At 47.3% G+C, this 13,760-nt stretch overlaps 1 protein-coding gene across 9 annotated transcripts in view; it reads left to right on the plus strand.

Moving 5' to 3' along the window:
- KIFC3 (kinesin family member C3) overlaps window positions 1-13,760 on the plus strand; it is a 48,173-nt gene that overhangs the window by 22,787 nt on the left and 11,626 nt on the right. For 7 of the 9 annotated variants that reach the window (XM_084644172.1, XM_084644174.1, XM_084644171.1 and 4 more), the window contains 9 exons: window positions 8,567-8,632; window positions 9,426-9,566; window positions 9,688-9,927; window positions 10,476-10,649; window positions 11,029-11,176; window positions 11,502-11,632; window positions 11,940-12,051; window positions 12,631-12,812; window positions 13,209-13,313. In XM_084644172.1, the coding sequence (XP_084500298.1) occupies window positions 8,567-8,632; window positions 9,426-9,566; window positions 9,688-9,927; window positions 10,476-10,649; window positions 11,029-11,176; window positions 11,502-11,632; window positions 11,940-12,051; window positions 12,631-12,812; window positions 13,209-13,313 (1,299 nt within the window). Of the gene's footprint in view, window positions 1-6,181; window positions 6,908-8,566; window positions 8,633-9,425; window positions 9,567-9,687; window positions 9,928-10,475; window positions 10,650-11,028; window positions 11,177-11,501; window positions 11,633-11,939; window positions 12,052-12,630; window positions 12,813-13,208; window positions 13,314-13,760 lie in introns of those variants that run through there. The other 2 variants (XM_084644179.1, XM_084644177.1) reach the window with 2 other exon arrangements.

A 13,760-nucleotide genomic window follows, 5' to 3' on the forward strand; every position in this document is an offset into this window, starting at 1 on the left:
AAGTCAGCAGTTCCAAACTGAAAAGGAGGACTTGTGGCACCTTAGAGACTAACAAATTTATTTTACTCCTTTTCTTTTTGCGAATACAGACTAACACGGCTGCTACTCTGAAACAGTTCCAAATTGTGGTCCACAGATCACTGAGGGGCTGCAGAGAGCTGGGTGGTCACATGGTAATAGCTCCTTCTCTTTGTTTCCAGCTGTTAAATGCTATTAAAAGAAGCTGAAGTATGTGAATAGTCTGCTAACATTTCTTTCCCTTGTACTTGCCCGCTGTGGCTGCCACAGGGATGTTCCATGATCACAGGTGGAGGGGAAGCACTAATGAGAGTCTTTTTCTGTTAAGAAATGGTTCACTCTTTAGGAAAAAATTGAGATCCTTTATTATAAGCTAAAAAATAAAAACTGGTATTAATTGTCACAGGGAGTCAGACCACTTATAGTAACTCCATCGTGGAAAGACTGTTTGGGTTCAGTTCTCTGGAGGGATCCACTCCCAGCACAGGGGACTTTCCAAGCGGATGTAAAAGCTCCATAGACCCACCTCTTAGCTCCTGTTTTAGGGTATGTGTCCAGGGTCGGTAACGGTTATCCCAGGGAGAGGGAAGGGGTGTGGTTTGAGTGCACGTTGCTCTGTCTGCTCTCATAGGGAGGCATGAGAAGCAAAAGATTTGTTAGAGACCTTTTGAGATAGCTCTGACTAAAGCCAGGGGGCAGAGCACTCTTCAGCTACTTTGGGACCACTTTTGGCCACCCCAGTCTTCATTCTGCATTGAGCACTAAGATGGGGGAAAATAGAATTGGGGTCTTTATATGGAGAAGTGCACACCACCAGATCTTTGTGTCTAAAGACCCTGCTTCTACACCAATCAAAGAGGTGGGTCTGAGAGCCAGAATGTAAACTTAGGAGAAGTCTGAAGTGTGTGTGTGTGGTGCAGGGGAGAGAGGGGAAGGTTGTCAAGCTGTCCTGGAGTGGCTCAAGAGTGTGGGTACCAACCCCAGGGCAGACTGTTGAGAAGCAGGTCACAAACACCAAATTGGCAATGAGTTCTATACTTAGATTTCACCTATTAAGTGTAAACTTCTCAGGCAACATAACAGCCTAACCATGGAGTCACAGATGGTTCCCTTGGCTACTCAACCTAGGCAAGCTAGCTTTTGTGCTAGATGGTGCCCTACACCAAAACTCACAACAGTAGTCCGCAAAAAGAAAAGGAGTACTTGTGGCACCTTAGAGACTGAAGTGAGCTGTAGCTCAAATAAATTTGTTAGTCTCTAAGGTGCCACAAGTACTCCTGTTCTTTTTGCGGATACAGACTAACACGGCTGCTACTCTGAGACAGTAGTCCGGTTACTCCCAGACCCAAAGGACCAGTCATGTATACCAGGTCAGTTGCACCTTAGATCTCGCACTAAAGATAAAGCTTGTAGCCAGTCCTGTCAAACTATCTAAAGATTTATTAACTAAGAAAAGGAAACAAAAGAGTTATTTACAAGCTTAAAGCAGATAAATGTACACACACTCCTAAAGGTAATAGAAGTTTGTATAATAAGCAAGCTCTATATGTACCTTAGGGCTAGCCTACGTTAAGCAGCTGGGGGACCGCATGCTTATGCCTAGAAATCTTGCCCTCTAGAGTCTAAGCAGAATAGAGTTACAGTTTCTCCTTTGTAGGGATGTTTGAGCTACCAGCTCACCTGATGGGAGGATTCAGAGTGGTAGCCATGTTAGTCTGTGTCAGCAAAAACAACGAGGTGTCCTTGTGGCATCTTAGTGACTAACAAATTTATTTGGGCATGAACATCTAGCCCACGAAAGCTTATGTTCAGATAAATTGGTTAGTCACTAAGGTGCCACAAGGACTCCTCGTTGTTTTTGCTGATGGGAGGAATTCACTTGCATGTCTCCTCTTCCACGGGGCTGGCGGGGTGGGGGTGGGGGTGGGGGGAGCAATCAGCAAAGTCTTTTATCTTCTTTGATGTTCCACAATAGTTCTTCTAGTGTTGATGGGCCTTCTCTGTGGGACAGGACACGACACCTTGTGTTGTAGGCCAGCATTACACACTAACTAATGTCTCTTGCCAATCTGGTGACTGACCCAGCTACAGAGGTTTACAATGCAAATGCTCAAATATTACCTTACAATATGGTGTACAGATGTTAGAATGGAGATTAATGCACAAAGCAGTTTACAGGCTTTCAATAAAGTCTGGACACTAAGCCCATTTTTAGAACTCGAATACTTGTTTTAACAATACTAACACTAATCAGGTACTAATGCGGAGAGTGGACTAGATGATACATCTGAGGGAAGGGAACAGAAGGAGACTCCGCCAATTGGAAGGCATGAGATGCACTGTCGTAGGGATGGGGGTTCCACGACCACCGCTCCCCAGAGGAGGAAGTGGGTGGTGGTGGTTGGGGACTCTCTCCTCAGGGGGACTGAGTCATCTATCTGCCGCCCCGACTGGGAAAACCAAGAAGTCTGCTGCTTGCCAGGAGCTAGGATTCATGATGTGACGGAGAGACTGCCGAGACTCATCAAGCCTTCGGATCACTACCCCTTCCTGCTTCTCCACATGGGCACCAATGATACTGCCAAGAATGACCTTGAGCAGATCACTGCACACTACGTGGCTCTGGGAAGAAGGATAAAGGAGTTTGAGGCGCAAGTGGTCTTCTCGTCCATCCTCCCTGTGGAAGGAAAAGGCCCGGGTAGAGACTGTTGAATCGTGGAAGTCAACAAATGGCTATACAGGTGGTGTCGGAGAGAAGGCTTTGGATTCTTTGACCATGGGATGGTGTTCCAAGAAGGAGGAGTGCTAGGCAGAGATGTGCTCCACCTAATGAAGAGAGGGAAGAGCATCTTCAGGCTGGCTAACCTAGTGAGGAGGGCTTTAAACTAGGTTCACTGGGGGAAGGAGACCAAAGCCCTGAGGTAAATGGGGATGTGGGATACCGGGAGGAAGCATGAGAAGGAGCGCGTGAGAGGGGAGGGCTCCTGCCTCATACTTGAGAAAGAGGGACGATCAGCGAGTTATCTCAGGTGTCTATACACAAACGCAAGAAGCCTGGGAAACAAGCAGGGAGAACTGGAAGTCCTGGCACAGTCAAGGAATTATGATGTGATTGGAATAACAGAGACTTGGTGGGATAACTCACATGACTGGAGTACTGTCATGGATGGATATAAACTGTTCAGGAAGGACAGGCAGGGCAGAAAAGGTGGGGGAGTTGCATTGTATGTTAGGGAGCAGTATGACTGCTCAGAGCTCAAGTATGAAACTGCAGAAAAATCTGAGTGTCTCTGGATTAAGTTTAGAAGTGTGAACAACAAGGGTGATGTCGTGGTGGGAGTCTGCTATAGACAACCGGACCAGGGGGATGAGGAGGACGAGACTTTCTTCGGGCAACTCACAGAAGTTACTAGATCACAGGCCCTGGTTCTCATGGGAGACTTCAATCACCAGATATCTGCTGGAAGAGCAAGACAGCGGTGCACAGCCAATCCAGGAAGTTTTTGGAAAGTGTAGGGGACAATTTCCTGGTGCAAGTGCTGGAGGAACCAACTAGGGGCAGAGCTCTTCTTGATCTGCTGCTCACAAACTGGGAAGAATTAGTAGGGGAAGCTAAAGTGGATGGGAACCTGGGAGGCAGTGACCATGAGATGGTCGAGTTCAGGATCCTGACAAAAGGAAGAAAGGAGAGCAGCAGAATACGGACCCTGGACTTCAGAAAAGCAGACTTTGACAACCTCAGGGAACTGATGGGCAGGATCCCCTGGGAGAATAACATGAGGGGGAAAGGAGTCCAGAAGAGCTGGCTGTATTTTAAAGAATCCTTATTGAGGTTACAGGGACAAACCATCCCGATGTGTAGAAAGAATAGTAAATATCGCAGGCGACCAGCTTGGCTTAACAGTGAAATCCTTGCTGATCTTAAACACAAAAAAGAAGCTTACAAGAAGTGGAAGCTTGGACAAATGACCAGGGAAGAGTAAAAAAATATTGCTCGGGCATGCAGGAGTGAAATCAGGAAGGCCAAATCACACCTGAAGTTGCAGCTAGCAAGAGATGTTAAGAGTAATAAGAAGGGTTTCTTCAGGTATGTTAGCAACAAGAAGAAAGTCAAGGAAAGCGTGGGCCCCTTACTGAATGAGGGAGGCAACCTAGTGACAGAGGATGTGGAAAAAGCTAATGTACTCAATGCTTTTTTTACCTCTGCCTTCACGAACAAGGTCAGCTCCCAGACTACTGCACTGGGCAGCACAGCATGGGGAGGAGGTGACCCGCCCTCCTTGGAAAAAGAAGTGGTTCGGGATTATTTAGAAAAGCTGGACGAGCACAAGTCCATGGGGCCAGACGCGCTGCATCCGAGACTGCTAAAGGAGTTGGCGGATGTGATTGCAGAGCCATTGGCCATTATCTTTGAAAACTCATGGCGATCGGGGGAGGTTCCAGATGACTGGAAAAAGGCTAATGTAGTGCCCATCTTTAAAAAAGGGAAGAAGGAGGATCCTGGGAACTACAGGCCAGTCAGCCTCACCTCAGTCCCTGGAAAAATCATGGAGCAGGTCCTCAAGGAATCAATTCTGAAGTACTTCGAGGCGAGGAAAGTGATCAGGAACAGTCAGCATGGATTCACCAAGGGCAAGTCATGCCTGACTAATCTAATTGCCTTCTATGATGAGATAACTGGCTCTGTGGATGAGGGGAAAGCAGTGGACGTGTTATTCCTTGACTTTAGCAAAGCTTTTGGCACGGTCTCCCACAGTATTCTTGCCAGCAAGTTAAAGAAGTATGGGCTGGATGAATGGACTATAAGGTGAACAGAAAGCTGTTCAGATTGTCGGGCTCAACGGGTAGTGATCAATGGCTCCATGTCTAGTTGGCAGCCGGTATCAAGTGGAGTGCCCCAAGGGTCGGTCCTGGGGCTAGTTTTGTTCAATATCTTCATTAATGATCTGGAGGATGGAGTGGATTGCACCCTCAGCAAGTTTGCAGATGACACTAAACTGGGAGGAGAGATAGACACACTGGAGGGTAGGGATAGGATACAGAGGGCCCTAAACAAATTAGAGGATTGGGCCAAAAGAAATCTGACGAGGTTCAACAAGGACAAGTGCACTTAGGACGGAAGAATCCCATGCACCGCTACAGACTAGAGACCGAATGGCTACACAGCAGTTCTGCAGAAGAGGACCTAGGGTTACAGTGGACGAGAAGCTGGATATGAGTCAACAGTGTGCCCTTGTTGCCAAGAAGGCCAATGGCATTTTGGGCTGTATAATTAGGGGCATTGCCAGCAGATCGAAGGATGTGATCGCCCCCCTCTATTCGACATTGATGAGGCCTCATCTGGAGTACTATGTCCAGTTTTGGGCCCCACACTACAAGAAGGATGTGGAAAAATTGGAAAATGTCCAGTGGAGGGCAACAAAAATGATTAGGGGACTGGAACACATGACTTATGAGGAGAGGCTGAGGGAACTGGGATTGTTTAGTCTGCAGAAGAGAAGAATGAGGGGGGATTTGATAGCTGCTTTCAACTACCTGAAAGGGGGTTCCAAAGAGGATGGCTCTAGACTGTTCTCCGTGGTAGCAGATGACAGAACAAGGAGTAATGGTCTCAAGTTGCAGTGGGGGAGGTTTAGGTTGGATATTAGGAAAACTTTTTCACTAGGATGGTGGTGAAGCACTGGAATGCATTACCTAGGGAGGTGGTGGAATCTCCTTCCTTAGAAGTTTTTAAGGTCAGGCTTGACAAAGCCCTGGCTGGGATGATTTAACTGGGAATTGGTCCTGCTTTGAGCAGGGGGTTGGACTAGATGACCTCCAGAGGTCCCTTCCAACCCTGAGATTCTATGATTCTATGAACACAGAGGTGAGCCAGTCTGAGCCCTGCTCTACGTTACAGAGTTAGGCAGCTTATGTCCACCTAACTCTGTAAGAGTCTACTGTAAAATTTTGCTCCCGCCGATGTAACTCACCCAGGACACCAATTTAATAACTCTGCCTCCACAAGAGGCGTAGCGCTCCTGGTGGGGATGCGCACTGCCCACACAAGGAGAGTCGTGTGGACATGCAGAAGTGATGTAAATATGGTGGTGGAGCTATGGCAGTGTAACTTATGTCAATATAATCTTGTAGTGTGGACATACCCTCATTCCAGCTAAGTATTTGTCAGTGCTCAGTTGAGACATGGAGGCCTGGCATGAGCTGGCACCTGCTTTGCCAGCGTCAGAGGGTTTAGCTCACCTTTTGGTCTGGCCGATGCTGTTGAAACACAGGTTTTGTCCTGGCTTTATCCTAATCCTCTGGGAGTTTGTCAGGCATCCCCTCGCTACCTTAGAGTAACTCAGGTTCCATCTGTGTGTCTGCACTGCTGCCATAACCCTCCCACTCCTGCCATCCTGTGAGATTGAGAGCCCTGACCATGAGACAGAGCCCAGCTCTCTTGGCTGGCAACAGGAAGCATTAAATGTTGAACAGAAAGGCTGCCCATCAGACAGTCTCTTAAATATTGAAATTTGGACACTTGCAGCTGTCCTGAGGGTAAACATGATGTGCGTGGTGTAATCGTCTGCAAAAGTCCCCCTTACCGTTTATCACCCTGTTCTGGTCAAATTTAGCCTATTGTCCTGCAGGTTGCTTCAGGCAGACAGACCACTGTACCTGTGTGAAGCCCCTCTGGAGTCAATGGGGCTCAGCACAGGTGCAGGGGTCTGCCTGTGTGGCTCTCATTGCAGGATTGAGACCATACCGTGTAAGTGCTTTGGGGGCGAGGACGCTGTATTTTGTCTTTAGTGAAGCCACAGCACACAATGGGGGCGCTGTAAAGTCAAAATAATGGACTCCTGCGGTGTAGCTGGTGTGACGTCTCTGAGACTGCACTGCAGCGGTTCAGGTTAGTCATTTTTTCCAGTGGATTTCCTTGTCTGACACTGATAGAAGAATAGGACCAGGTAGAGCAGAGAACTAAGTGAGAGCTCTGCAGAAATCCCGTACGTTTTGCCAAAATCCCTCACTTCTCTTGTTCATCGGTATGAAGATGGGTATACTAGTAACGTCCAGCCAGGGCTTAATCTGTAATGAAAGAGTTGCCACAGCTCGAGTGATTTATTTTTACATTCGTAACGGATGCAGCAAGCCCAGAGGTGCCGGGGCTATGGACTGCCAAGCTGCCAGGTGCTGGGGCTCAGTCCTAGCAAGCCCTGGGACAAATTAAGCACAGCTTACAGACTTCGATCTACTGTATCCCTGGAGCGGATATCCCTTACACACATGGAAGGAGAACGGTGTGCTGTACATGGAAAAAAATATTCTTTGACGTCTGTTTAGGAGGATTCTCCTTCACGAACCTCACCATATAAAAGGAATTTAAAAGCCACTGCAAGAAAAAAAAAGTAATAGACATCTTCCTAGAAGAAAAAGCAAAAAGTGCCAGAACCTGGGAATGGGAGACAGGGGATGGATCACTTGATGATTCCCTGTTCTGTTCATTCCCTCTGGGGCACCTGGCATTGGCCACTGTTGGAAGACAGGACACTGGGATAGATGGACCTTTGATCTGACTCAGTATGGTCGTTTTTATGATAGAGGAAAGCAAAGACCCCTGGCAAGGAGGGGACGATTTGATCTCTGAGCACAGTTGGGGTGGAAGATTTCTCCAATAAGAAACAACATTTTTTATCCATTAAAGTTTCTCCCAAGAGTTGGTGAAAGAATGGAGGACAAGCTGTCAAAATGCTCATGTGGTAGAGGAGGTTACCTGAAAAAAAAATCTTTTTTTATTTTTAATCCTCAAACGTGCATTGAGGCAAAAAATGAGTATTTGGTGTGGGTAGCTCTCAAATGTGCAAGCAATTATCAGAGGAAATGGGATGAAACTGAGCAAAGAAAACTTTTGCTGAATATCAGGAAATAGTCCTAACAGTGTGGTCTCACTCTGAGGAATGATTTGCTCCAGGGCAGTGGTGGGGGGCCCATTATTTGGAACTAAAACTGGATTGGAGAAGATACTGCCAGGTATCTGCGCTGATCGCAGGTGTGGAGTAAGGGACCAAATAAGTCTATTTCCTTTCCAGCTTGAATCTTTTTATGTTCCCACTTTCTGTTGATGTTTTCAGTGGCAGCTCACAGTTAGCCAGGGCTGCTATGTACCCAGTTCTCTCCAGAAAAGCTGCCTACATGGTATTCTACAGTCATGTTAGCAGAAATAAAGAGAGTGCGTTGCTTGTTTGATGAATAGCACCCCATGTAATTTGGGGATTGCTGGTATGGTTCGTTGTCTTCTCAGGGCCAGCTTGGTAGTCTTGGACATTGCTTTCTCTGGGGTGGGGGGTTCCGCAACTCGTAACTACCCAGTCTATCGGTCTGGCTCTGTGTGGCTTGTAGGAAATTCATGATTTTTCCCTCTGGGCCTTAAAGCCCCTTATTTTTGTGCCGGAGCATTGCAGCTTCAAGTGAAGCTGTGTGTAATTTGAGCTGGTGTGTGTCGGGAGGAGGTGTTTGTGGTCAAAATAAAAAGGGGACCAGCCTAGTCAACTTGTGCCTGTGTTGACAGGTTGAAAGTCTGAAGGGGAAACTCCTGGATCAAGCTCAGGAAGTGAACAGACTCCATTCTGAGTTGGTGAGCCCTTGGAAACTTATCTGTTTTTTATATCTGTATTACATGTGTTTTTCCCCTAAGGAAATGGTTACATTCTTGGTTGAAGTTGTTGGTTGTTGTTGGTCCTTAGTATTTTACATATGAGACAGTAAAACAGGGAGAGAAAAGAAAGAAATCTCAGTGCAGATGGGGATTGTTTAGAAGCCTAAGGGTGATGAATGAAATACTCCCAGAACCATAGGTTTGACCCAGATGGATTTGGGCCAACCTAAGGTAGATAAATTGAAGTCCATTAAGTTACATGGAAGTTTGTCCAATGCAGCCTTAAAACAGAGGCCCTGGCACTCTTCTCCATAGCAGGAGTTTGCTGCTGGTGTCCTTGGACAAAATTTCCCATGCCACTATTATTGTGGTATTCAGTGGCTGCATTCTGCCCTTCACCCCAGAGATGGCTGCATTTCAGGAGTACCATATGTGTACAGGTTTCAGAGTAGCAGCCGTGTTAGTCTGTATTCGCCAAAAGAAAAGGAGGACTTGTGGCACCTTAGAGACTAACCGATTTATTTGAGCATTGTTAGTCTCTAACGTGCCACAAGTCCTCCTTTTCTTCACGTGTGTATAGTGCGTGAAAAATGTAGAATCCTTAATTATTATTAAAGATACTGTGCCAAATCCTGTTCTTTCTTTTATTGGTGCAACTCCACTGAAGTCAAATGCATTGCATGGGTGTAGGGAGAGCGCAGAATTTGACCCACTGACTGAAAGTAAAATATTGGGTTAAAAAACACTCTGTCTCCTCTTCTGCCCTTTTCAGGGTGGCACTGACTTGGAAAAGCACAGGGATCTGCTCATTGCAGAGAACGAGCACCTAAAGCAAGACATGAAGTCATGTGAGGCGGAGCTGCAGAAGCTGAAGAAGCAGCATGTGAAATGCATTGACTGCGAACACATCCAGGTAGCGAAGTCCCGAGGGTGGGCAGTGCAGACAGAGCTGTTCATTATGTATCATGTGCTTGCTGCCTGCTGATCACATGAAACTTGGCTTCCTCTCCCCCCTCTCCCAACCTGGTTCGCAGGAGAACGCGAGGCTGCAAGAAAGGGTGGCCCAGCTGCAGCTGGAGATGGAGGAGGCGAAAGGGAGGCTGCCGGAGCTGGACTTGGAAGTGCAGCAGAAGACCAACCGCCTGGCAGAGGTAGAGCTGCGCTTGAAGGACTCCCTTGCAGAGAAGGCTGAGGAGGAGGAGCGACTCAGCAGGAGGCTGCGGGACAGTCAGGAGACTATAGCTAGCTTGAAAGCCCAACCCCAGCAGATAAAGGTGAGATGGAACAAATCATTTATGCAGGGCGATTCCTATTGATCATTCTGCCCATTTGCTGTCATAAATCCACGCAGAAGGCATGCCTTTACATTTTGCTTAGAGAGAAAGGGCCAAACTCTGCCAGGCTTTCTCCCCTATTAACCCCTTGATGTCCAAAGGGGTATAAAATGGGCTAGCCCTTGACTCAGAGAATCTAGGAGGAGCTTGCAGGCGGTTTGAATACTGTTTGTTGTTTGTCTGTAGCTTATACAGAACCCTGGCAGCGTACAAAGTGCTTAGGGTAGGTGAAATCTGTCATATAAATAAGAGTCCCAGCTTTGTGCGCTAAAGATGCCACTACCTGTTTAAAGTTATGGTAAATCCGTAATGGTGGTTATGCAGACCTGCACTGAGCTCCAAAGGACTTGCCGGTTTCATCTGGTCCTTATGGATAAACTTCCTTGGAAATTCAGTGGGGAATGCCTTTGATTCGGCCAAGGCCGTGTCTGTCCCAGGCCTGATAGTGGGGAGTTTCTCAAGTGCTTGTGTTGGGAATTTTTTTGTAGTATATCATCAAAACGGTGGAAGTGGAGTCATCCAAGACAAAGCAGGCTCTCTGTGAGACCCAGTCACGGAATCAGTACTTGCAGGAGCAAGTGGGGATGCAGAGACAGGTGCTAAAGGAGATGGAACAGCAACTACAGAAGTCTCAGAAGACTGCAGCCCAGCTCAGAGCCCAGGTAATCAGTACTGCATAGAGAAGGGGAAAATATACAATGCGTGGGTGGAAAAGGAGAGAAAAACAGCTACAAAGGAACATAGCAAACTGCATCCAACCTCAGAGCTCAGGTCCCTGGGTCACACAGGGAACGTATATGGGAACAACTTGAAGAAGTTCCACTGATCACATTACTCCTTGTTCAATGGCCCTTTTTGATTGACTGTTTCTGACTTACTCACCTAGCCCCATGGTACAAGTAAAAGAATTTTAGCAAACTCTGATAAGAGTTGGCATGAAATATTGGGTGGGTGGGTGAGTGAGTCAGTCCTGCTGGGCTTGGCCTTTGTGATGCTGGTTTTTGTCACAGATGAATAACTCCGGTTTGGGTCCCTTCCTAGATTATGATGTATGAGTCTGAACTGGAGCAGACACATGGACAGATGCTGGAGGAGATGCAGAACATGGAAGATGACAAGAACCGGGCCATTGAAGAGGCATTTGCACGAGCTCAAGTAGAAATGAAAGCTGTGCATGAGAACCTGGCAGGTGAGGAACAGGGGAAGCAAGTCCCAAAACAACCTGACGAGGGTGGGTGGTACAGGTACTGGGGAATGTAGCTTTCCAGGTGATGCTACACATTCTCATTTGCACCAGGACTTCCTTTGGAGTGACGAGAGGAAAGCCACACTTGGATTTAGAAATGCCCAGCAGCATTAGTGAATCCTCCCCACATCTCTGCCATCTGCTCTGTTGGTAGTTTGAGTTCTGACCTACACTTCCAAGTGAAGGCTCCAAACAAGAGAAGGGCTTTATCACCTTCAAGGTGGGATCTGAATGTGAGGATTATCAATTGTCTTATGTTTGTTTGCAGGGGTCCGGACAAACCTTCTCACACTACAGCCAGCACTCCGAACCCTTACCAATGATTACAACAGCCTGAAACGGCAGGTCCGAGACTTCCCCCTGCTACTGCAGGAAGCTCTGCGGAATGCCAAGGCAGAGGTGAGTATGGCAGGAGAATCCTTGCTCTGCGGAAGAGAAGGACCTAACACTGTCGCTTTGATTCTGCCACAATTAGGTTTGCACAGTGAGCATGAAGGAGACAGATGCTCTTTGATTCTCTGCCACGGGAACATCCCCCATGTTTCCCTTGTTAGATTCCTTTTCTGGTTCCTGCACTGTGAAAGAGAAGTGTGTGTGTGTGAAAGAGGGGGGGTGTGTGGGTGTATGTGTGGGTAGCATGCTGTGGTGGGGGTTCGCCATACTTCAGTTTTTTCCCCTCTCATAATTTGTGTCTCCTCCTCTTCAGATTGGACAAGCCATTGAGGAGGTGAACAGCACAAATCGAGAGCTACTCAGGAAATACCGCCGGGAGCTGCAACTCCGGAAAAAATGTCACAACGAACTGGTGCGGCTGAAAGGTGTGTTTGTGAGAGATATTATTTAGACAGCGATGTAGGGCAGATCTTTTCGGTGGGTGACATTAATGCAGCTGTAGGGCAGAGACTTCCCACTTCAAGCTTTGTGACTGGACTGAAGTTAGACATTTGTTCAGGCGTGAGGCTGGGATCGTTGGTTCTGGGGGGCCCTACCCATAAGGGCAATAACAAAAGCTTCAGCATTTCTGTCGCACAGTAACCTATTGTGGTCTGTCTCCAGATCACCGTGGTTTCACTGTGTTCTACCAGGGACATGATTCGTGGTCTGCTGCAGACAACAGTGTCTTGTGACTCCACCCATGCATGCGTCACATATTCTGTGCGGGGCACTAGCAAAACCTCTGTCCTGTGGGAAGTCTGCATGATCCGGCTGGTGGTCTTGGAGCATGTTACTCTAAGTCTCCACCTTTGGGATCTGGAGTTGCAGAAGAGAATGCGAGCGGTGAAGTGGATGGTGTTAAGCACCTTCGCTGTCTGATGCCCTTTGATAAGAGATAATCGGTGGGAAGGTTGATCGAGAGCTTGTCTCTGTGTTTTAGTCTGTATTTTTGTCTTGTAAAGGAAATATCCGTGTGTTTGGCCGAGTCCGGCCAATAACTAAAGAAGATGGGGAAGGACCTGAAGCAGCCAACTCAGTGACCTTTGACCCTGACGACGACGCTATCTTGCACCTGATGCACAAGGGGAAGCAGGTGTCTTTTGAACTGGACAAGGTTTTCTCGCCGCAGGCAACACAGCAAGATGTAAGTACATTAGCATGGACTTCCACCTCAAGAGAAAGGTGTGGGTCAACATGAGTGTACACATAATTATTTCATAAGGTCGCAGATCACGCACAGGTCCCTGATTTTGTAGGGGAAGGATGGAGAAGAGAAGGTAAAGCAACTCTTTCCTCCAAAGGAGCAATAAGCCGGCAGAGGAGAACTCGAGTAGACTTAAGAGCTGTATCTCTGCTCCTGCCGGTATAAATGTATATGCTTTTCCGTCACCCAATGGTATGCAATAAATTAATGTAGAAACGAGAGGTTCCAGCACAGCCAGTCAATCCCAAGTGTAATCTGTATGAGAGGCTGCAGCAGGGGGAGTGGTTATGCTGGGGTGTCAGATATTGCTCATTTTTATTTCTTTCCCATTGGCAGGTATTCCAGGAAGTTCAGGCCCTGATCACATCCTGTATTGATGGCTACAATGTCTGTATATTTGCCTATGGACAGACAGGTGCAGGCAAGACATATACAATGGAGGTAAATTTCCCCTTCTCGCCTTTTCTCTCTCTATCTCCCTCCATCTTCCCTTTCAGTGTGTCTTCTTGCTTTGCTTCCTGTATTCTACAGCTCAGTGTCATCATTTCTTGAGGAAGGGTGAGGGTAGATTGATCCCTAGATCACTGTATGTAACGGATATGGTCATGGGTAAATGTGTGTAAATTCCCCCTTTGTCACCATGACCAAGAATGATGTTCCCTGATTAACCATGCACAGCAGCCCTGACTATGCATCTTCCAAGTTGGTAACAAACCTCACAATGCCAACAGCAGAACAGTCTGAAGAAGAAGGTTGGAACCTGGTTGTTTTGCAACCTTCTGGCTGTTCCCCTTCTCTTCCATGAGCGTGGGAGGTGGATCTTGGTGATTCCACAGTGAATCATGGATGCCTGTTCCAAGCTTTGTCGTGGTGTAATATCCTACCGGT

Source organism: Lepidochelys olivacea (genome assembly GCF_965140295.1).
Source record: "Lepidochelys olivacea isolate rLepOli2 genome assembly, chromosome: 12".
Taxonomy (NCBI): domain Eukaryota; kingdom Metazoa; phylum Chordata; order Testudines; family Cheloniidae; genus Lepidochelys; species Lepidochelys olivacea.